General features: G+C 41.9%; 1 protein-coding gene across 1 annotated transcript in view; it reads right to left on the bottom strand.

Annotated features, from left to right (window-relative positions):
• Positions 1 to 22,105, bottom strand: part of CC2D2A (coiled-coil and C2 domain containing 2A) — a 148,732-nt gene that overhangs the window by 13,466 nt on the left and 113,161 nt on the right. Inside the window, exons 27-33 of the mRNA XM_049630321.1 lie at positions 21,735 to 21,831; positions 21,026 to 21,124; positions 17,993 to 18,169; positions 11,796 to 11,999; positions 4,549 to 4,638; positions 2,600 to 2,713; positions 1,017 to 1,151 (exon numbers count right to left, since the gene is read on the bottom strand). Of these exons, the coding sequence (XP_049486278.1) occupies positions 1,017 to 1,151; positions 2,600 to 2,713; positions 4,549 to 4,638; positions 11,796 to 11,999; positions 17,993 to 18,169; positions 21,026 to 21,124; positions 21,735 to 21,831 (916 nt within the window). The remainder of the gene's footprint in view (positions 1 to 1,016; positions 1,152 to 2,599; positions 2,714 to 4,548; positions 4,639 to 11,795; positions 12,000 to 17,992; positions 18,170 to 21,025; positions 21,125 to 21,734; positions 21,832 to 22,105) is intronic.

The raw sequence follows: 22,105 nt of genomic DNA, 5'->3' as shown, positions 1-22,105 counted from the left end.
ATACAACTTTAAGCGTATGTGGAATTTAAGATAAGTCAGACAAACAAACCAAAACAAAACAAAACAAAAAAACCCAGACTCTTAAACACAGAGAACTAACTGGTGATTGCTGGAGGGAGGTGGGTTGGGGGAATGGGTGAAATAGATAAAGGTGATCAAGAGCACATTTCTTAAGGTGAGTACTGAGTAATCTATAAAATTATTGAATCATCGTATTGTACACCAGAAGCTAATATAACACTATGTTAATGGTACTTCAGTACAAAATACACATTGGGGATGCATGCTCAAATGATTTTTCTGACAGATGCCGAAAGTTCAGAGACCACTAAGGTAGAGAATGATGATAAAAAGAATGACAGCAGCTAGTAAAGAGTTGTCCCTGTTTGTTAGCTGCTTTGCATTGATCATATCTCGTCTGCAGCTTACAACACTCTACAACATAATTGCTACCATTGTTACCTCCAGTGAAGGAGCTGAGGCTGTATGACATAAGAAACTTTCCCAAGCTCACACAGCTAGTAAGTGATGACACTGAAGTTTAAACTCCGGTACTCGGACCTCGTAACTCCTGTTTTTAACCAGTCTTCTACAGTACCCTTCGTAATTAAGTGTGCCTCCAAAACTGGGTGTAACCAGAATCACCTGGTGGTCCTGGGAGTCTGTCTTTAAAAGGGGAAGGGAAGGAGGAAAGGGGCGGGGGAAGAAAAAGGAAGAAGGATGGAAGGGAGGGACCCAGTTTTCCCAGGTGGTAGATTTGCCTCACTTAGCTCTCAAAACACACTGAGGACAGAGCCAGGACACAAAGTCAGGTCCTCTGCATCTAAGTTCTATATATTTTCCTTACCCTCATTCTTCTCAGCTGATCAGGTGACTAATTCAACTAAAAGTTATTACTGTTGCCACTGTGCTTGATACTACATTTAACTGGGATATGTATATGATTATATACATTTTTTTGATACATAAAATAGTAAATCAGGTCAATTAAAAAGCCATCCAATGGTAATACTTACATTATCGGGACCTATTAAACAGCCCACACTTTTTAAGGGACAGAATGTATCGAATTGTCCATAAAAATGTCCACTGCAGGGATTCCATATTAAATAGTGACTTTGCTCCCGAGTTAGAACATAGGCAGTTGGACCCTGAAGGAAAATAGTCATTAAAACAACTTCCAACTAATTATGCAATTGAAGTCAAGATTAGTTTGCACACACAATTCGTTATTTTAGTTGGACCCCTAATTTCTAAAATTAATGGCTAATGGTGGAAACTAGTTTGAAGTTCTAGGTTGCACTGGATTTAAGAAATGAAATCAAATGTTCCTTTTTGCAAAATGCACGTATCTGCTACTGCCTTGTAATAGACCAAACAGGGATAACTGATTAAGTATTGAGAAGGCGAACGATTATGCCTGAGTACTACATTAACTAGTACTTGATACACTTTTATAATTATGTAAATGCATAGAAGATGTTTTGAAAAACATACCAAACTGTTAACAGTGAACACACCTAGGGGGTGGGTGGGTTTGGGGGTTGAGTCTGAAGAAGTACTTTAAGTTTTTACTCAGAATACTTGAGTCTTACTGGATTTTTTTTTTTTTTTTAAATTCTCATAGCAAACATTTATTCATTTACTGCTCCTGTATGGATTTGCTTTACTGCTCACAACAGCCTTCTGGGGAAGGCAGGGTAAAAATTATATCCTAGTTTCCTTAAAAGCTCAGAGTTGTGAACTGACTCGCTTAGAGCCACACAGCTCATGAGGAATAGGCAGAGCCTTGAACTCGGGTCTTGTGACTTCCTAGCCTAGTGTTCTCTTCCTTTTACCAGGCTCTCTGGAAGATGATGGTGGAGAATGCATCCGTTTTTCGGATGTGATCCTACCTGCCTAGTGGCAAGTCGTGCTACTTAATTCCCGAGGAGTCCTAGAGCCCTGGGGCCTCTTTTCGATACACTCTTTGGATACACTGCTTCAATTCACGTGAATTTTCTAAACTCGTACCCCCAACTACCCCAAATGCACCCCAAATTGAGGCATATTTGCTGTGGGCTGGGGAAACAAATTCTAATCTCTTGCTGTCTCCAGTCTAATAAAATGAACAATAATGATATCAGAAGATAGCTGCTAACATTCTTTTCTTTGCTGCTGAGGTTGTCTGCTCTGTTCTGCTGTACCTGCTGCTTAGTAGCAGGTGCCTGAGGAAGCAGTGGGCATGAGAAGGGAGACCTCTCACCTTGCCACTAGTGATCTAACACTAGATCACTAAGGGAATCAGAATTTTTAGCAACATGGGCAGGTGTGGGCTCATACTACAAGGACAGAGTCAGGTGGGGCCTTTGAGTGGTCAGCGGTTCAGATTTGCCGAAAAAAAGCCCCTCATCTGAAGCACCGATCAGAGTCCAAGTGCCACTGAAAAAACGATTTCATGTCTAATCACTGGTTCTCTCTGCCCATAATGGAATCTCTGGGCCACTTGCCTTGCATCTCGAAGGATCGCTATGCAAATTAGTACTGTTCATTTTCTGGAACATAACAGCCATGTTAGACAACTACACTCCTCTGTAGGAGCCAGCCTGTGTGGTCTTACCTCAGGAATAGCACTGCCCATCACCAGCCAGGCCTTTTTACCCAGGGAGAGAAAATAATTACATAGTAAAACCGCATGCTCTTCTTCGTCTCCTGCCAGGAGATCAAGAAATTGCTGACAGGAAGAAAAGAAAAATTACACTGTGTAGATTGCTTCATTCTGGATTGGACATACAGGATTTTTCAAAAGTCACTGTTAAAATTAGTGCCTTAAAGTATAAATAGACCTATTTTAAAAATATGTTTCCAGATTTTGATACTATGTTTTAAATCATTAAAAAAGAAAAACACAGTGGCGACTGGGTGGCTCAGTCGGTTGAGCGTCCAACTTCAGCTCAGGTCATGATCTCGCGGTTTCTGAGTTCGAGCCCCGCGTCCGGCTCTGTGCTGACAGCTCGGAGCCTGGAGCGTGCTTCGGGTTCTGTGTCTCCCTCTCTCTGCCCCTCCCCTGCTCATGCTCTGTCTCTCTCAAAAATAAATACACATTAAAAAAATTAAAAAAAAGAAAAACAGAACACTTCTATCGGACATGGTATATTCTCTGACATCGATTCCATGGATTCCTAGAATCAACACTATGAGTAGGGGAGACAAATTTCAAAGTTTTACTCTTCATTTTGAATTTATAGATAATAGCTCCCTGTGTGTTGAATATGTTTTTAAATACTATTTTTAGAGCAGTTTTAGGTTCACGGCAAAGTCGGGAAGAAGAAATGTTCCATCTACCTCTGTTTCCACACACTATCAACATCTACCTACAGAGTGGTCTGAGTGTTAATAATGGAGGAACCTACAGTGACATGTCATAATTAATTACCCAAAGTCCACAGTTTACAGTAGGGTTCACTCTTGGTGTGGTACATTCTATGGGTTTTGACAAATGTGTAATGACATGTACCCATCATTAGAGTATCACAGAATTTTCACTGCCCTAAAAATCATTTGTGCTCTGCTTACTCATATCTCCCCTTTCCCTGCCCCCAAATTATTTTAAGCATATTGCATGCATTACCTCATTTCATCCTAGAATAAACCCTTGAGGGAAGTATTCATCTTCCAGGTTTATAGATGAGGAAAGGAAACACAGGTGAGGTAATACTTAGGAAGCGGTAAAGCCAGTCTGGCTCTACAGCACACGAATTACTCTGTCCTTTGCATATTTTCTTTAGATGTCTTGAGGTAACGGAAATGTTACCTCTAATATTGTCAACATTATGTTGCCAAAATAGACTGGGGAGCAAAAATTTAAAGTGTACTTAAATTTCAACAAAAATAATAAGATGTGCTTAAATTTCTTTGGTTTAGAGCTATCCTTAACGGGAGTTGTATAACATAGTTTAATTTTATGCAAACACAGCACCACATGAGATCCAGAAGCAGAATACCTGTGATAAGGTATGTGTTCGTGTCCTACTACCTGGGAGCCATTTGGATGTAACGTAACATACATGGATTGTAAATTCCAGGAGGGCAGAGGCCATGTTTATTTTGCTCATAGCCACAGTTTAGTACAGTGTGTGATATGTGGTGTGTGACCAGGAAATACATACTGAATCAATAATGACACGGTTTGCCATAAAAAGCCCATCAGTTGTGGAGTATGTAATTTCCAAATGTAATATAGAGTGTCATTTTGATTTTTTTTCTTTCAATGAATAAAGCTGGGATATTGCTGAGGTAATACTGGGAGGATAAATCAGTATTAAGATATCTGAAGTACTTTTTATTATTATTTGTACAAATAACAAAAGTTTTTCTTAATTTCTGAACTTGGGCAAATTGAACCAGAAAGACAAAATACTTCAGAATTTAGCTCATCCTGCCAAACAGATGACCAAACGGATTTTTATAAGGACTAATGAATGTTGCAATTTAAAATTATACGAGCCTTTGGCCAATATTCAGTGAAGTCAGCTCAAACTGGTAAATCTGTGAGGGAGAACTACTTACGTCAGATGTGCTCCACAGGTCACAGATGCCAGCAAATGAAACAGTGTCAGGCAAGAAAGGAATCAATGACACATATCGGGCCACCAGTTCCTGTTTAAGCAAAAAAATAATTAAACAGTTCCTGTTTGAAAAAATTAATTTCTGATAAAGTAGATACCTAGATATTCGACCTCATTTTCTTGTAAGAGTTCTATATATCACAAAATTGATGTGTGCGGAATGAAGTGAGGGCTAAGTGCTTACCAAGCTAAGTGTTGTGTTAACACTCATTTCACCCTCTCCAAGCATCCTAGGAAGGAGGTCACTGTTAATATCCTTTTACAGATGAAGACACTGGCTCCTAGGTCTCTCTGAAATGTTCTCTTTTTTTTTTTCCTGCACTTCCTTACTTGATGGTATAGGAAGACTTTCTTTTTTTCTTTTTTTCTTTTTTTTATGTTTATTTATTTTTGACAGAGAAAGAGAGAGAGAGAGAGACAGCATGAGCGGGGGAGGGGCAAGAGAGAGGGAGACACAGAATCTGAAACAGGCTCCAGGCTCTGAGCTGTCAGCACAGAGCCCGACGCAGGGCTTGAACTCACAGACCTCGAGATCATGACCGAGCCGAAGTTGGAGGCTCAACCAACTGAGCCACCCAGGCACCCCTGGAAAGACTTTCTACAATCATCTTGTATTTTCTCTAGCCCAGTCCGAAAAGCAGCCACTTCTCCAAGGAGCTTTTTAGAGGGTAATCGTATTTAGAAACAAAGATCAGGGCATCATTGTAGTTATAGCTCCTATTCATGCAACTTCTAAGGAGGTTGAACATCTTTTTCATATGCTTACTTGGCCTTTCAAGTTTACACTTCTCTGAATTAAAAAAAAAATTAATCTTTATTTTTGAGAGAGGGAGAGACAGAGTGTGAGTGGGGGAGGGGCGGAGAGAGAGTGAGACACAGAATCTGAGGCAGCCTCGGGCTCGAACTCAGGAACTTCCAGATCATGACCTGAGCTGAAGTCGGACATTCAACCGACTGAGCCACCCAGATGCCCCTCTTTTTTGTTTGTTTTAAAGGAGAAAACTTGTATTGGCACAGCCATTCCTATCCTTGTTGAATTAACAGAGTGAAACAGTGATTTTTAAACAGTTACAGCTGGTTTCTCCCAAATGAATCTCACCGTAGTAGGTTGGTAGGCCGGTCGGGTCACAACCCCCTAGTTTCGTTGTAAGGAGACCCACAGGCTATGAAGAAAGCGCAGCTTTTCCAATTGCTACTCTTTCATTCACGTGCTCAGCTGAGGTGCACAAAACATAAATAAAACTTCTAACAAGGAATCCTGCCAAGAACGAGACCAGAGAGGGTGAGCAACCCTGCCGAGCTCAAGAGATGCAGGGGCCCTGGGAGAATGGCCCTGGGAGAATGGCTTTCTCCAAAGGGCTGTCCCACTACTTTTCTTCTCAGCCTGTTCCAAACCCAGCAAGCTACCTGCTTGGTGAGGGTTTGCCTGGTTAGGAACGCCGCTCTCTTTTCCTTTGGAAAACCTACGAACCTCCAGGTCTCTGTCTTCGCTCCCGGTACGCACGGGTGGGGGAGGGGTGCGGCGGTGCTGCTGGCCTGGGGCCCCCGCACCAGGCACCAGTCTTTGGGGGAAGGGCTCGCTCTGCTGGTGGTGGTGGCCGGCACGGCCCCCGTGTGCACTGTGACAGCAGTCCACTGAACCGGCTGGGAGGTGGCCGGGCCTTGGAAGAGGGTGTCTTCCCTTGGTGTCTGCTTGGAAGAGGGCTCTGGTGGTAGACGCGAGGTTTGGCCCAATCCTTCAGGCCCCGTCTGAAGCCTCTTGGTCTTCTCTGAACTCAAAGAATAAAAGACATTCCTACCCTCCATCTCATCACCAGCCCAACTGGCTATAACTAGGGGAAACGGCCCCTGGCTGGCAGGACAAGTCCCACCGTGAGTTTCTATTTCAGTATTCTGCACGTTTTGTTACTGATTTGCAGGTGTTTTTAAAAATATGTTCTAGTTGGTATTCCTTTGGCTATTATATATGTTGTAAACACCTTATTTGTGGCTTTTCATTTCCTTTGTGGTGTCTTTTGATAAACCCAAATTCTCACCTTTTTTTTTTTTTTAAGTTTATTTACTCAGTTTTGAGAGAGAGAGAGAGAGAGCAAGCAGGAGAGGGGCAGAGAGACAGGGAGAGAGAGAATCCCAAGCAGGCTGCTTGTTGTGATCTCAGGGCCGGTGGAGGAACTCAGTTTTAAGAACCGTGAGATCATGACCTGAGCCGAAACCAAGAGTCAGACTCCCAACCCACTGAGCCACCCTTGTGCCCCTAAGTTCGCACTTTCAATATGGCCAAATGTATTTTTCTTTTTCTTTATAGCTTGTGCCTTTTTCTATCTTATTTAAGAAATTCTACCTCAAGTCATACAGATAAAAAATGCCTTCGTATTTAGGGACACCTGGGTGCCTCAGTTGGTTAAGCCTCCAACTCTTGGTCTAGGCTCAGGTCATGATCTCACAGTTCATGAGATTGAGCCCCACATCGGACTCTAGGCTGACAGTGGGGAGCCTACTTGGGATTCTCTCTCCCTCTCTGTCTGTTCCTCCCCTGCTTTCTCTCAAAGTAAATAAATCAACTTAAAAAAAAATGCTTCCATATTTAAGTACTCAATCTATCTGCCCTTGAATGCTGTGAAGTAGGAGTCTATTTTTATTTTCCCCATATGTAAAAATCAATGATCCCAGTGAAATTTATGTAATAGTCAGTCTTTTCCTTAGTAATTTCCAATGCCAGCTTTGTCATGTGTCAGGTTTGAGTGGGTCATATTTGAGTGGACTTTTTATTTTCCATTTTTCTGTTATCTGTGTGTCAATACCATTTTCCTTTAATTACTATGGTCTTGTAAGTAGTCTGGGTATATGGTGTGGCAAATCTTCCTACCGACACCTTCTTACTCCTCCAGATGTCTAAGCTACTTTGACCCTTTGCACTGCCATATAAATATTAGAATCAGTTTGTCAAGTTCCACTATAAATGGTTTTAAACATCTAGTTTGACAAGGCTTTGTCTTTTTTTTTTTTTTTTAATCTTTTTAAAGGTTTTATTTACTTTTGAGAGAGAGACATACTGTAAGCAGGGGAGGGGCAGAGAGAGGGGGACACACAGAATCGGAAGAAGGCTCCAGGCTCTGAGCGGACAGCGGTGGGCCCGATGTGGGGCTCAGACCCACGAACCGTGAGATCATGACCTGAGCCAAAGTCAGACCTGAACTGACTGAGCCACCCAGGCACCCGGACAGTCTTTGTCTTTTAATCAGAAAGTTTAATCTCTTTGCTCTGATTGTGATTACTGGTAAACATTTCGGCCATTTTAACCACCTTATTCTGTACTTTTTATTTCTCATACTTTTTTCTGTTTCTTTTTTTTCTCCCTCCCCACTTTCTTCACCCCCATTTCATTACTTATCTCCTGTTAATTTTGCAAGTTATACATACTTTCTTTTATTCTTTTAAGTGATTAATCTAGGAATCTCAATGTGAATATTTAACTTAAACTCTAAAAGTTAATAAATACCTTGACTCTCCTCTTGGGAAATACAAGTGCATTAAAATATCCTCATCAATCCTGTCCTGACATATACACAGTTTTTTCCAGGATTTTTGTTTTGTCACTACTTTTCACCCTCACTTCTATTATTACTGATATGAAGACAATGCCTGTCTCCATTTACTCACAAGTTTCCCATTTTCTTTATCTACTGTTTAGTGTCGCACCTAGGATTTTCTGAGAGCCTTCCTTCTCTTTGAAGGCTATTTTTTAGAAATTCCTTAAGTGAGACTCTTTTGGTTGTAAATTCTCCCAATGTTTGTGTGAAAGACAGTTTCACTGGATATAAATGACGAGTTTGATGGCTATTTTCTTTCAGCCTTTTGAAGGTATTATTCCTTCTCTGACTTCATTTGTACAGCTGAGAAGTTGATTGGTCGGATCATTGTTCTTTTGTAGAAAATCTGTTTTCTCTCCAGCTGCTTTAAGATCATCTTTGTAGTTCCCTGTAATATGCCTAGATTTTAATTTCATTTTATCCTGTGTAGGGTATATTGGGCTTCCTGCATCAGAGGATTGTTGTCTTTCGTCAAATCTTAACACATTCTCAGCTCTCTTTGAACATTGCTTTTCTCCTTTCATATATGATTTGGTGTTCCTCCCTCTGTCCTCCATGTCTCTTAACCTTTCCTTTTCATCTTCTGCTTTTTGGCTATCTCTGTGCTATATTCCAAGTAATTTCTTTGCATGTAAATTCCAGCTCACTAACTCTCTGTACTTACCTGTATGTAACTTAAGTCTGTATTTAACTGTACTTAATGTTCTGCTTAAGCTGTTTGTTCACTTTCTATTTTTAATGATTTTATATTTCTGTAAGTACTATGCAATATTTTTGCAATCTGCCTATTTTTCTTTTGTTTCATTTTCAATTCCCTAGATTTATTAAACATTTTTTTTAATGATTACTATTTATTTTTGAGACAGACAGAGCATGAGAGGGGGAGGGACAGAGACAGAGAGAGAGAGACACACAGAATCCGAAGCAGGCTCCAGGGTCCAAGCTGTCAGCACAGAGCCCAACACAGAGCTCGAACCTATGAACCACAAGATCGTGACCTGAGCTGAAGTCGGACGTCCAATTGACTGAGCCACCCAGGTGCCCCTCAATTGCTTAGATTTCTTAAACTTATTAAACATATCTATTTTATAGGCCAAGTCTAATAATTCTAATATCTGCAGTCTTTGTGGCCCAATTCTGTAGTTTGTTGTGTTTGCTAACTCTTACCCTCTTCATGGTGACTTATTTCTTCTTCAATGATCATATGTTTGTGTTGTTTGGAACTTTGGAACTTTTTTTTTTTTTCTCTTTAAGGCTGAGTTTAAAGAGCATTCTTCTAGAAAGATTTGTGTTTCCTTCTGACAGGGATTTAGGGGCATTACCAACAGGGAAATACTTTCAATTATATTTTCAGCTGAAGTTTTGTTTGGTCATACAGGTAGTGTGAATTTTAGTTCCTGGTGTGAAAAAATACAACTTGGTTATTGGGAATTCCTTGGGGAGACTTATCTTGTTTCTCTTCCATCCAGAGTCAAGGCTGAAACAGGCAGGATTCCTTCTGCAAAGCAGGGTATTTCCTGGCTTACTCATCATTGACATTACCTGTCAAGAGTCCCAGCTCTGCACCCGAGTGTCTAGTTTGACCCTCCTCCCTGCCCTGGCACCATACCTGGCACTACCTCCTTCCCCGATCGCCCTGTGGCTTGCTAAAGCCCAGGTCCAGGCATTAGGAATAATCTGACAACCTCAGAGCAAACGCTATTCCAGGCTGTCACCCGTGTGGAATCTGCTTTGTTGTTTCCTGGCTCTGACTTTCCCCCTCACCTTATTTCTATGTCAGCCATGATTTTAAAAATGGTTTAAATATTTTCATCATCACTCCTCTATGTTCTCTCCTGGGAGAAATTTTTTTTCCCTTTTACTAGAAGGAATAGAAGGAGTCCCTATTATGGTTTTTAATACAAATTGATTAATAAAAAAAGTAAAGGAAATGTGGAACACAGGTGTTTTGTTTTTTTTGTTTTTTTTGATATATCTATATCTGCAAAAAGATACACCATCACCTGTTGCTAAATTATGTTAATGACTTATTAGCAGCAACTACTCCCTATACTATCTACTCTTTAATGATAGTTCTGGGTTACAGTATTCACTTAAGAATGGTGAATAATCATTCTGTTAAAATGCCTGTTGAAAATAATCCAATTAAGAAATAGGCAGAAGGCATGAATAGACATTTTTCCAAAGAAGACATACAGACGGCTAACAAGCACACGAAAAGATGCTCAACATCACTCATCATCAGGGAAATACAGATACCACCCCACACGTGTCAGAATGGCTAAAATTAACAACTCAGGAAACAACAGATGTTGGTGAGGATGTGGAGAAAGGGGAACCTTCTCACACTGTCGGTGGGAATGCAAATTGGTGCAGTCACTCTGGAAAACCATATAGTTGGTTTCTTAAAAAGTTAAAAATAGAACTACCCTACAACCCAGCGGTTGCACTATTAGTATTTACCCAAAGGATACACAAAAGTACAGAATCGAAGGGGTACATGCACCCTGCTTTTAATAGCAGCACTATCAACAATAGCCAGACTGTGGAAAGAGCCCAAATGTCTATCGACCGATGAATGGAGAAAGAAGGTGTGGGAAATATACACAATGGAATATTACTCAGCCATCAAACAGAATGAAATCTTGCCACTTGCAATGCTGTGGCTGGAGCTAGAGTGTATTATGCTAAACAAAAGAAGTCAGAGATAAATACCATGTGATTTCATTCATATGTGGAATTTAAGAAACAAAACAGACGAACATAGGGGAAGAGAAGGAAAAACAAGATAAAAACAGAGAGGGAAATAAACCATAAGAGACTCTTAACTACAGAGAACAAACTGAGGGTTGCTGGAGGGGAGGTGCATGGAGGATGGGCTAGATGGGTGATGGGCACTAAGGGGGGCACTGGTTGGGATGAGCCCTGGGTGTTGTATATAAGTGATGAATCACTAAATTCTACTCCTGAAACCAATATTGCACTATATGTTAACTAACTAGAATTTAAATAAAAATTTGGAAAAAAAAAAAAAAGAATGTTTAACAGGCAGAGATGCGCCTGTGTACTTAGTGGCCCAGCATGGATGTGCTCTGTGGTCCTGGCTTACATGCTGTACATCCTCAAATCTTGGAGATAACGTTTGCTTAATTTGAATTCAATGATGCCTATAATATTAAGTATAACACTGAATAGTTATCTTGCTATAGTAGAAAGTGCATGAGTTCGGAAGTCAGAGGCCTAGGTTCAAATCCCAACAAAGTGACGGAGGACACGTAATGAAGACGTTGCTAAAGTGTAAAGCATCTTCCAAAGGTTAATTTCCGGCACTCAGTATAGTGCCCGGGACACAGGAGGCACCCACAACTGTTCACTGAAAGAATGAACTAAGGATTATTACCCTCTCTGGTACCTTCAGACTTTTCTACAGAAAGTGAGCTTCACAGTAATAAAAAAAAGTGTTAATCATTTCTTTCACCACTGATGATCTCGATAGAGTGACTATCTTAAGTATTATAAAATATGGTCGTTATAGGGCAATATATTGAAAATTTAACATATTTTTAGCAGCAGCCCTAATTGGCCATGGAATACTCACTGCCGTTGCTTGTGGGTTGTTGGGGCAGGCCTCCAAGAGCTCCTGTGGAGGGTTTAATGGCTTGAGGTAACGAGTGATAAAGACGGTTTTTCCACTTATGTCAGTCACTGTTGTGAGGCATTGACGATGTGGAAACTTTAAGGCACATTCAGCTTGAAACTTCTCCGTTGCTTGTAGCAATTTCTCATCTTCCTGAGAATCAAACTTCACAAACAAAGACTCCATGGAGTTTACATATGATTACGGGAGACAACAGTAGGATTTGTTGAGATCTTACGGTTAACAGGAACTACATGTATGCTTCAGGAACTACGATTACGTGACCCCTTACAATATCGTCATGCCCTGGTGTCCCTAGGGCTTTATTTAATTATATTTATAATCTAAAAATTAGATGGATTCATTAAATACTTAAAATATATTGAACAGGACTGAAAGAAAGTAGTCAACAGGCAAGCAGCCCTACGAAAACTAGAACAGCCTATAAAATGTAAACTGATGTACTAATTCTGATTGATGAGAACAAGCAGTAGCTTTATATGTATTTTGACATTGGTTTTAGAGGGGAGAGGGGCTCAGTAATCTAACGTCTCAAATGCAAAGCTCGAGCAACTCATGTTAAATGCACAACAAATCGACAGATATATACTGATGTGTTAAAAAATGTTAAATCCACAATGGATGTAATACAGAATAGTAATGGGTCTCAGGGAAAAAAAGAAGCAGAACTAGCATCAAGTGTATCATATTTATCTTAAGTGGTTCTCTGATCCAAGATAAGCTACCAATTCCCAGACTTTTAAAGATTTTATTTTTAAGTAATCTCTGCACCCAACGTGGGGCTCAGGCTCACAACCCTGAGGTCTGGAGTTGCATACTCCTTAGGCTGAGGCAGCCGGGTGCCCCAATTCCCAGACTTTTAGTAGTAACTTAAAGCAGATGACACAGAACAAATTCTAGTTGCCTTAGACACATGTTGTAATTTTTCCCCTAAAGCGATTACTAAAGAATAGCTTGCCAAAAGCAGATATTTAAATGTTTTTACAAGATTTCTGTTGCTTAGTATAATAACATATGCATGGTTGCTTATATTCTGCAGTGTTTCAGGACAAACTCAAATAAAATTTTATTAGGAAAGTTAATTTTTAAGTAGGATTTAGATTCTAGGCAGTGCTTGAAAATCTGTTTGTTTTGAGAATGGAAATGCACCCAGCTATCCTTCTCATACTCTGCTTTATTATTATTATTATTAGCATTCAAAACCACTGATATGTTTACTCTGTCTCCCCCAGAGAATAAGATTCTTGAAGTCAAAGATTTTGTTTCTATCTTATTTTTTTTTTTAATTTTTTAACGTTTATTTATTAATGAGAGAGGCAGAGCATGAGCATGGGAGGGCAGAGAGAGAGGGAGACACACAATCCGAAGCAGGCTCCAGGTTCTGAGATGTCTGCACAGAGCCCAACGTGCAGCTCGAACCCACAAACTGCGAGATTGTGACCTGAGCTGAAGTCGGACGCTTAACCGACTGAGCCACCTAGGTGCCCCTCGATCTTATTTTTTTTTATCTCCAGTACCAAGGATACTACCTGGCACATAATACCTAAAGGAGGCGTGTAACAAATATTGTCGAGTGAATGAATGGGAAGACAACCCGTGACTTTTTTCTGACTTGGGATAGAATCTAGGCTATCCTAATTATTCTTGATTTCTGTTACACTGGAGCTAGACTGTGGCTCCAATTTCTAATTTGATTTCTGTATCCCGAAAAATTGGGGTAGTGGTTGTGGGGGTTAGGTAGGATGTAGGATGGAGACGTTTCCAGATGCCTCCTATATACTCTCACGGGGTGTCCCCGACATCCGAATCCGAACATCTGACTCAGATTGATCTGGTACCACCTACCACTGAGCATAGTGGGAGCTGCCCAATGTATGGTTATGATGGATATATAAACAAATGAAAAAGGCGAGCTTCTGAGACTTTGGCATGGGCGTGTCACAGACTCCTAGGACAGAATTGTCATGCCAGAAATCATTGTAACTTTACAAAGATGAAAAATTACGAAACAAGGGTGGTATGAAACAAAGCACCCAGTGGAATTCAACTCGGTTTGCTTTAAACTCATTCATTTACTTACTCACCCAACTATTTGGAAAATATTTGCTGAGAATCTAAAAGGTTCCAGGCACTGTGGATAAATGAATATGAACCAGTACCCTCAAGCAACTTCTAGTCTAGAGGAATGCATTAATAAGCAATCCGGTACTTAAGATACTTGCCCAGAGATTCTAAATACACAGGTGCTAGAGGAATACTTAAGAGGCCAAATAAGCATTGCCCAGAAAGAGCAACAGAAACCTGGAATCAGTACTGATTATTGGCCTTCCCAGTTTGAAAAACTGTGTCGAAACCTTTTTCTTTTCTTTGAAAAAAAATTTTTTAATGTTTGTTTTTGAGAGAGACAGACAGTGTGAGCGGGGGAGGGGCAGAGAGAGGGAGACACAGAATCCAAAGCAGGCTCCAGGCTCTGAGCTGTCAGCACAGCCAGCTGTCAGACGTGGGGCTCGAACCCACGGACCTCGAGATCATGACCTGAGCCAAAGTTGGACGCTTAACCGACAGAGACATCCAGGCGCCCCGAAACCTTTTTCTACCACTTGCAGCTGGACGTGCTGTTGTGTGTTTTGACTATGTAACTAGTGCTTTGTGAGAGCAGGGCCCGTGTTTGAATCATTTTGTGTTCCTCTCTGCACAGAGCATACACGAGGTAAGCATTTAAATAAGTATCTCTTAATGGTCATTGCTACTTGCTTCGGCCACCAGGATGCCATTTAATGGAGCAAAACAATGATTTAAGGAGGAGTATGCCATTTTATTAGTGATCTAAGAAGTACCAAGGGAAAGCTTAGTGCCAAAAGAATTTGGGTTGGTTTATTATGAAACAAATCAAGGACTAACTGACAAATTCACTATTTGATTCAAAATGAAACCTGGAAGTTTCTTGACTGGCTCTATTTTTTTGACCTGTAGGTTCGTGTCAGTGTTTACTGAAACTTAAGCGTGGTTATCCTCTTGAATAGCCACACTGAGACAGCTCCACCCACGACAAATCACCGTCAGGGCTGCAGCTGTCTCGGCAAGAAGCATCTCATGGATTTCATAGGCTTGGAAACTGGAGATAGTGCCCAGCATGGAGGTGACATTCACACCCATGACTTTTCCTACATTCCAGGCTAAATAAGAATCTTTCTGACCAAACGAAACGGGCCGAAAGACAAGGCTGGACATTCTTCATGGAAATTCAGACATCTGTGGTTCGTTGCCAAGGGACCACACATACACTAGCATCCAGCAGCTTCCACAAAGTGGCAGGAGACAAAAAGCAGCTAATTAGAAGCCTTAGAACTACTGACCAACAAATGTAAAACAAAATGCTTGGTATACCTTTTTAAGTACGTCACTCATCTATCAGAGGCAAGAAAGGAGAAAGAAATGAGAGGAAGACTTTATTAACAGAAAAAAATCTACTTTTAAAAACTTAACTTCTATGAAGACAATGTAAAGTAGTTACAGTAGGAGTTTGAGGAGTTGCTACTGCATCTTAAGAAAATTCCATGAGTAAATCCCTTTAAGAAGTCCTATGGAACGGTTCCCTATGGGACGACGGAGGGGAGACTCCAGTCTCCTAATCCTGGAAGTTGCTGGCAAGTGGAAAAACAATTCAAGGTTCTGGCCTCTATTATCCTCAGGTGAGAGCTTCTCTTTCCCGAATAATCTGCAGGGGAAATCACTGAGTAGTGTTTTCCGCCAGGACATCAGGGGGCATCAGTCCACATGCCTTCCTTATCAAATAGCAGCAAAGAACCTGTCCTCCAACGGGGATTCTTAAGCCCTCATTTCAGAGGCATAAGAGAAATGCTCCGCACAGCCACAGAGGGGCAGTGAAATGCCACTGAAGGCAGCAGCAAACAGCCTCGTTACCTGGCCGGAGGCGGGAAGGTTACAGGACTCAGGGAGGGCGTCATGTCTCGGAGCTCAGAACCGTGATAGGGGGTTAGTGCCCGAAGGGCGTCGGGTGCTAAGAAGCCTCTGGTTTTCAGCCTCTCAGCCACAGTCACAGACAGACTGCTTTCCTGGGTTTTGGAAGCTCACCTCCAGATGGGGTGCTTTTTCCTCTGTTAAGAATACATGGAAATAGCAAAATCATCTTTTGTCTGGGAGCATTTTTTTTGTGTAAACATGCTTGTTGGCTTTTATCTTGAGTTTACACATAAAGAAAACCATCCAGAATATACGTTTCACTTCCTAGAAATATTTTGAAATGCACATATTCTGGCATGTTTTCTTTCTTTTTTTTAAATTTAATTAAAAAAAAATTATATCCAAATTAGCATCTAGTGCAACAATGATTTCAGGAGTAGATTCCTTAGTGCCCCTTACCCATTTAGCCCATCCCCCTTCCCACAACCCCTCCAGTAACCCTCTGTTTGTTCTCCATATTTATGAGTCTCTTATGCATTGTCCCCCTCCCTGTTTTTATATTATTTTTATTTCCCTTCCCTTACGTTCATCTGTTTGTCTGTTAAAGTCCTCATATGAGTGAAGTCATATGATATTTGTCTTTCTCTAATTTTGCTTAGCATAATACCCTCCGGTTCCATCCATGTAGTTGCAAATGGCAAGATTTCATCCTTTTTGATTGCTGAGTAATACTCCGTTGTACATATATACATCTTTATCCATTCATCCATCGATGGACATTTGGGCTCTTTCCATACTTTGGCTATTATTGATAGTGCTGCTATAAACATGGGGGTGCATGTGTCCCTTCGAAGCAGCACACCTTTACCCCATGGATAAATACCTAGTAGTGCAATTGCTGGGTCGTAGGGTAGTTCTACTTTTAGTTTTTTGAGGAACCTCCACACTGTTTTCCAGAGTGGCTGCACCAGCTTGCATTCCTATCTGGCATGTTTTCTAGAGACCATATTTGTCACAGCTTTAGTGACAGAGGCTAGCATGTAAGATTAATTTGAATTTCCGTAGATTTATTTTTCCAATAATCCTTGCAAAGGGGAATAGTAATAGTATGTGTCTCTGTGAACCAGACTGTAGTGCTGAAAAAGAAACAGAGGAATGTGCTCATTTCCCCATTCTCCATCTGAGTGTTGATTACAAGGGATAAACGAAAGAATCATCATGAGAATCCATACAGGTTAGTTTAGGAGGGAACATGCTGGGCTTACACATGAACGTGAGCTCTGTGGAATTTTTATCTGCTTTTCTAGGCTGTTGTATTCCCAGTACCTGAAAAATGCTTGTCACATCAGCAGTAAATATTTGTTGAATATATACGATTTTCAGTCAGACACTTAATTGATAAATGCATTTCCTGCCTGGGTGAATCTGGAGGGTTGAGCCTCACTTTCCTCATGTCTCAATCCAAGACCCCACCATACACTACAGTTGTGAGTATTAAGAGAGAATGTGCGTCAACTATCCGACACGGGGCCGAGGACAGAGTAAAAACTCAGTACATGATGGTGGTGGTGGTGGTTATTGTATTATGGTATTAAGAGGTCATGATCAGTAACTTTCTCCCCAAACCAATGAGGACAGCGCACATCAGTGCTGCAGAAGCAAGTTATATTAAGAAAGTGTCTCCCAGCTATGAGGGTTGGTAAATAGTTGCTAACCAATGGAAGTTCTGGAAACTCTTTGTTCTAGAGCCATCCAGAATTAGAGTATTTGTGCTCTACAGTATCTGAAGGCACTGAAATGAGGTGACCCCTGAAGGTCGCCTAGCCTTACGATGCTATAAACTGATTCAACACACAGGACAACCAGGGATGTGAGGTCAGACGTGGAAATGTATTTCGGCACGCTTGCCAATAAACGTCAAGATAAAAGAGTAGTCTGCTTTTTTTCTTCCTTTAAGAAAATTCTTCTACACCTGGAGCATGTGTTACAGTTGCCTGAAATTTTAAGTTGTTGATCAATCTAATGATCAGCTCAATGGAAACACAAATCCACAGTCTCCCCTCATTTTGTCCAGACTGAAAGGGTAGTGAATGGTAACTTTGGCAAGGAGACCTCTGCTTGGGCCACGGCTTCTGTGTTTATAAAAGCATAGCAAGCATTCCTCGTGTCTCATGAACATCAGACACGTGATTCTAAAGTGGAAACAGGGTTACCTTTTCTCGAACCGACTCCCCGGGAACCAGCTGAGGCTCCATGGTGATGAACAGGGTGATGTAGGAGCCTTCACTCAGGCTTCGCACGGAGTCAAAACCCCGCTCGATAATCATGCTCCGTTCCTTACTGTAGCCCAGGAGAACGGGGGGAATGTCTATTTTAAATGTCCCATCAATCTGTGAACAACATATGACTTGGTAAACACCCTGGTGGTTTTCCAACCCAAGTTCAAAGGCAAGTGTCAACTCCTCGCTGTCCGATGAATCCAACAAAGACTGCTCAGACTGGCATTCGAGGCTCACCCCATCCTTCTGGGCATGTTGCCCTGAGCTCTCTCTACATCTCTGCCTCTTCCCAGTTCAGCAGAGCACATACCAGCTACTCAGGTTGATGTGACAGTATGTCACCTGGGTTCCAATCCTGGATTACACTCCAAGTGTCCCAGTTTGTGCATTTATAGAGACAATAATAGTACCCATTTGTAGGGTGGTTACGTGTGCTGAATGAGTAGATGTAAAATACTAAGAAAAATGCCTGGCATATGCTCAGTGCTCAGTAAGCGTTGGCCAGAAGCCATTCCCTTTTTCTGGAATGCCCCAGCTTTTCATCCCCCCTTTCAGAGTATTAATTCTATTTTCTAGGCTCAGGCCAGATGTTATCTCCTTTGTGAATTATTTTGTAATCACTAGCAGCCTCACATCGAGTTTGTTTCTTCTGCTATTACCATGACACATTCTGCAGACCTTACAGTTGTATGCACATCTATCACTTTGTTCCAGATACCAGATTTCTCTCCATGAATAGGATTATAGTTCACCCACGATTCTATCACCCTTTCCCAACGTAGAGCAGCGCTTTGTGTACCCAGCAGGTGCTCGATACATGTGGGCTTAATGCATTACAAGCCACTCACGTAAATTGACCTGGCTTCTGTGGAGGTTCCAAAAGACAGGACTTTTTCATTTTGGCCTAGCCAGTCCAACAATAAGTTTATTAAAGATTGTCTAGGGCTACACAACTATTCAGGGCTGGAACTTGAAATTCACCGACTTATGGAGAATCCGGTTTTCATTTCAGTCTGTAGCGGCATTTATGTCTCAGAAGAAATAGAGAAAGAAGTTCAACTTTCAGTGACTATGCCTTCCAGCGAGGAATTAAGTGAGCTGTTGTTTACTTTCCTCCTTACATCGGCGCTTTCCCCTGAAGCCTGCACCCGGGCAGGTGAGAGAATACAGGGACAAGGATACAAAAACAAGCCATACACAGTGCACCTGAAAGAACGGAGCACATCTGATGACCCAGGAAGCAACGGGCACTGTCTCCAAATAATTGGTGCAAGGACTTCAGACAGGGTTTCTCAACCTGGGCACAGTTGATATTTGGGGCCTGACTGTCTGGGGGGGGGGGCTGTCCTTGCATCATGGGGGGTTGGCAGCATCCCTGACCTCCACGGACAAGATGGCAATGGCTCCTCCGCTAGCTGTGACAACCAGTCATGTCTCCAGACACTGCCAAAAGTCCCCTGCAGGTACACGTAAGGGTACGAGCTTTGGAGTCAGAGAAAACTTAAATGACAAATGTAATAACATCACTCTCAGAAGTAACATTGAAATGGATAAACCCAAACATTGAATCGTTCTCTCTCCCTCTACCAATCTCATTCCCCAGGGATAAGCAATGTGAGCATTGTGGGAAGTTGGTAAAAGTGAATCCTGTAAGCTTTGGGATTTGAGTAATGACTTCACCTCGCGAGGCTTGTTTCGTCATCTGTAAAATGGCGACAGTAAAGCCTATTGGGTTGTTGTGAGATTAAATGAGGTGACATACAGACTAGCAGGTAATGGCATGTAATATGTGACAAGTATAGTCATTCCTACTATTATTAGTGAGTCAGGATTCTACTTGTTATGTGTAGCTCCAAACCAGGACCTACGGATAGGGATGCACAGATTATGGCACAGTTCAGGGAAGAAGTCTGTAGCAGAGAGCTATGGCAAAGAGAGCAAGTTGCCTCATGAAGTCGTGAGTTCCCCGTTTCTAGGGGCACTCAAACAGAGTATAGATATTACCAGAATGCAGTAAAGGAGATTCATTTATCCAGAAGGGATTTGGAGCAGTTACCTCCGAGTACCCTTCCAGGTGTGAAATTCAGCATTGCCGGATAACATGGCACTTTCGTTTACAAACTGATGAGCTCTTAATTTTTTTGTTTCCATTTAAAATCTATTCAAAGAGGGACACGAAAATGTTTTGGCCAGCACATCACTGAAGCGTCACCTGTAGACTGTCCCTTTGTCTAGGGGGAGAACTGCAATTCCAATTATCTTGGAGATTCCAACCCATCCAAGCCCCAGGCTTGCTGGAGACTGTGTGGCCCAGGCGACACTTGCTCTGTGTGGTCGCCACGTGTGGAATTAAACCGTTCCCTCAGTCGCTGTGTGAGATTAGCTACAGTCTTGCGGCTCAAAGCCTCCTGTTGCCATGGATTTAATACCAGGATATTAAAGCCATTTTAGAATCTTTCACTGTCCCAGAGTTGTTAACCTAATGGGTCCCCTTAAGCAAAATCATTAGACTCTGAAGAAGAGCGTCTCAGCTGAATGAGATCGTGCTAACCATTTTTCACGTTTGAAATAGCGAGGACTCTAGAAACATTAATAGAATGCACTTGATTCAATGGACTATCACTGTCCTGCTTGTTCCCTTCAAGTTCGTTTCTGGCGTCCATCCACTCCACTTTTGTCATTTTGACAAGTTTCCACTTTGTCCCACCTTCTGCCTCACTTCTATGTAAATGACAGAAAAATTCTCAGATTGGAACAGCCCTACATTAACTACTACCTCCAAGGGAGATCGATGTTTAATAAGCCACGCAAATATGACAGAAGATCGACGGCTTTTTATCTTTCTGACAACGACTTGCATATAGGCTCCCTCAGTGTGGAGGGCACAGACCTGCCAAGAAAGCTGTAATAGGAAAAACGGACACAGCCATTCCCCACTCCCATGGAATTCTGGCTTTAGGTGCTTACCTTGGCTTGGAAATATATCGTGCTAAATGGAATCTTCACGCATCCCAACCAGTGTCTCTCAATACGGGTGTGGGTTCCACTTCCTCTTTCACGGTCATCCTGAAGGAAGGTGGGAGGCAGTAATTGTTTAAGAACGTCAGCCTCACATTTGATTAACGTGGCCACAGGAAGGTAGAGGGGGTTTAGCTGAAACTACGTGAGCTAGGTTAGGCAGCCCTAAGTCACATTCTGCTTCAGTGACTTAATCGTTTAGTGACCCTAACGATGTCACTTAGCCCTTCTGAACCTCAGTTTCCCCATTACTAATTTTTTTTTTAAAAGTAGGCTTCACGCCCAGCACAGAGCCCACTGTGGGGCTTGAACTCAAGACCCCGAGATCAAGACCGGAGCTGAGGTCAAGAATAGATAACTTAACCGACTGAGCCACCCAGGCGCCCCGCTATATTGGAGATTTAACAGTCTACTTCACAAAGTTATTCTAGAATTAAGACCATGTATGCTAGGCACCCAGTGCAATTTCTGGAAGGTAGCAGACACTCAGCTGAAAATAAGAAAGCTAGTTCCCTCCCTCCCTTTTCCTTTTCCCGTTTATACATGTCAAGTTTCAAACATTTCAAACGCCACAGAGATGGGAAATGAGTTAGGGACTTAGAATGAGTGGAGGGCATGAAAATGAGTGCAGACGTCCTCCTCAACACTGTGAACTCACCTCGAGGACATCATAGAGCACTTCATCAAAAATGTTAATGAACACGTCATCTTTCACTGACTGCAGACTGCTTGTGCTGTAGTCTCCATTGGGGGCCCTGCAAATGGGGACACGTGACCCGGGACTATGAACATGGGCAAAATGGAAGCAATGAGCACTCAGATCTCACAGTGTGAAAAATACCCAAATATGAGCATAGATATGAGGATTAAAAGCCGTGATTTCACCTCGAATATTTATCTTTATCCTGGGATGCGATAACATAATCCCTATACTCGAGTGGAAGGGGCACTAGACTAGAGGCCCCGCGCAGAGAGATACCGCCCCCTGCCCCTCCATCTGCTGGCTTGTCCCGTCGAGTCTCCCGTCAT

Source organism: Panthera uncia, chromosome B1 (assembly GCF_023721935.1).
Source record: "Panthera uncia isolate 11264 chromosome B1, Puncia_PCG_1.0, whole genome shotgun sequence".
Lineage (NCBI taxonomy): Eukaryota > Metazoa > Chordata > Mammalia > Carnivora > Felidae > Panthera > Panthera uncia.
This window is presented reverse-complemented; position numbering and strand designations above follow the sequence as displayed.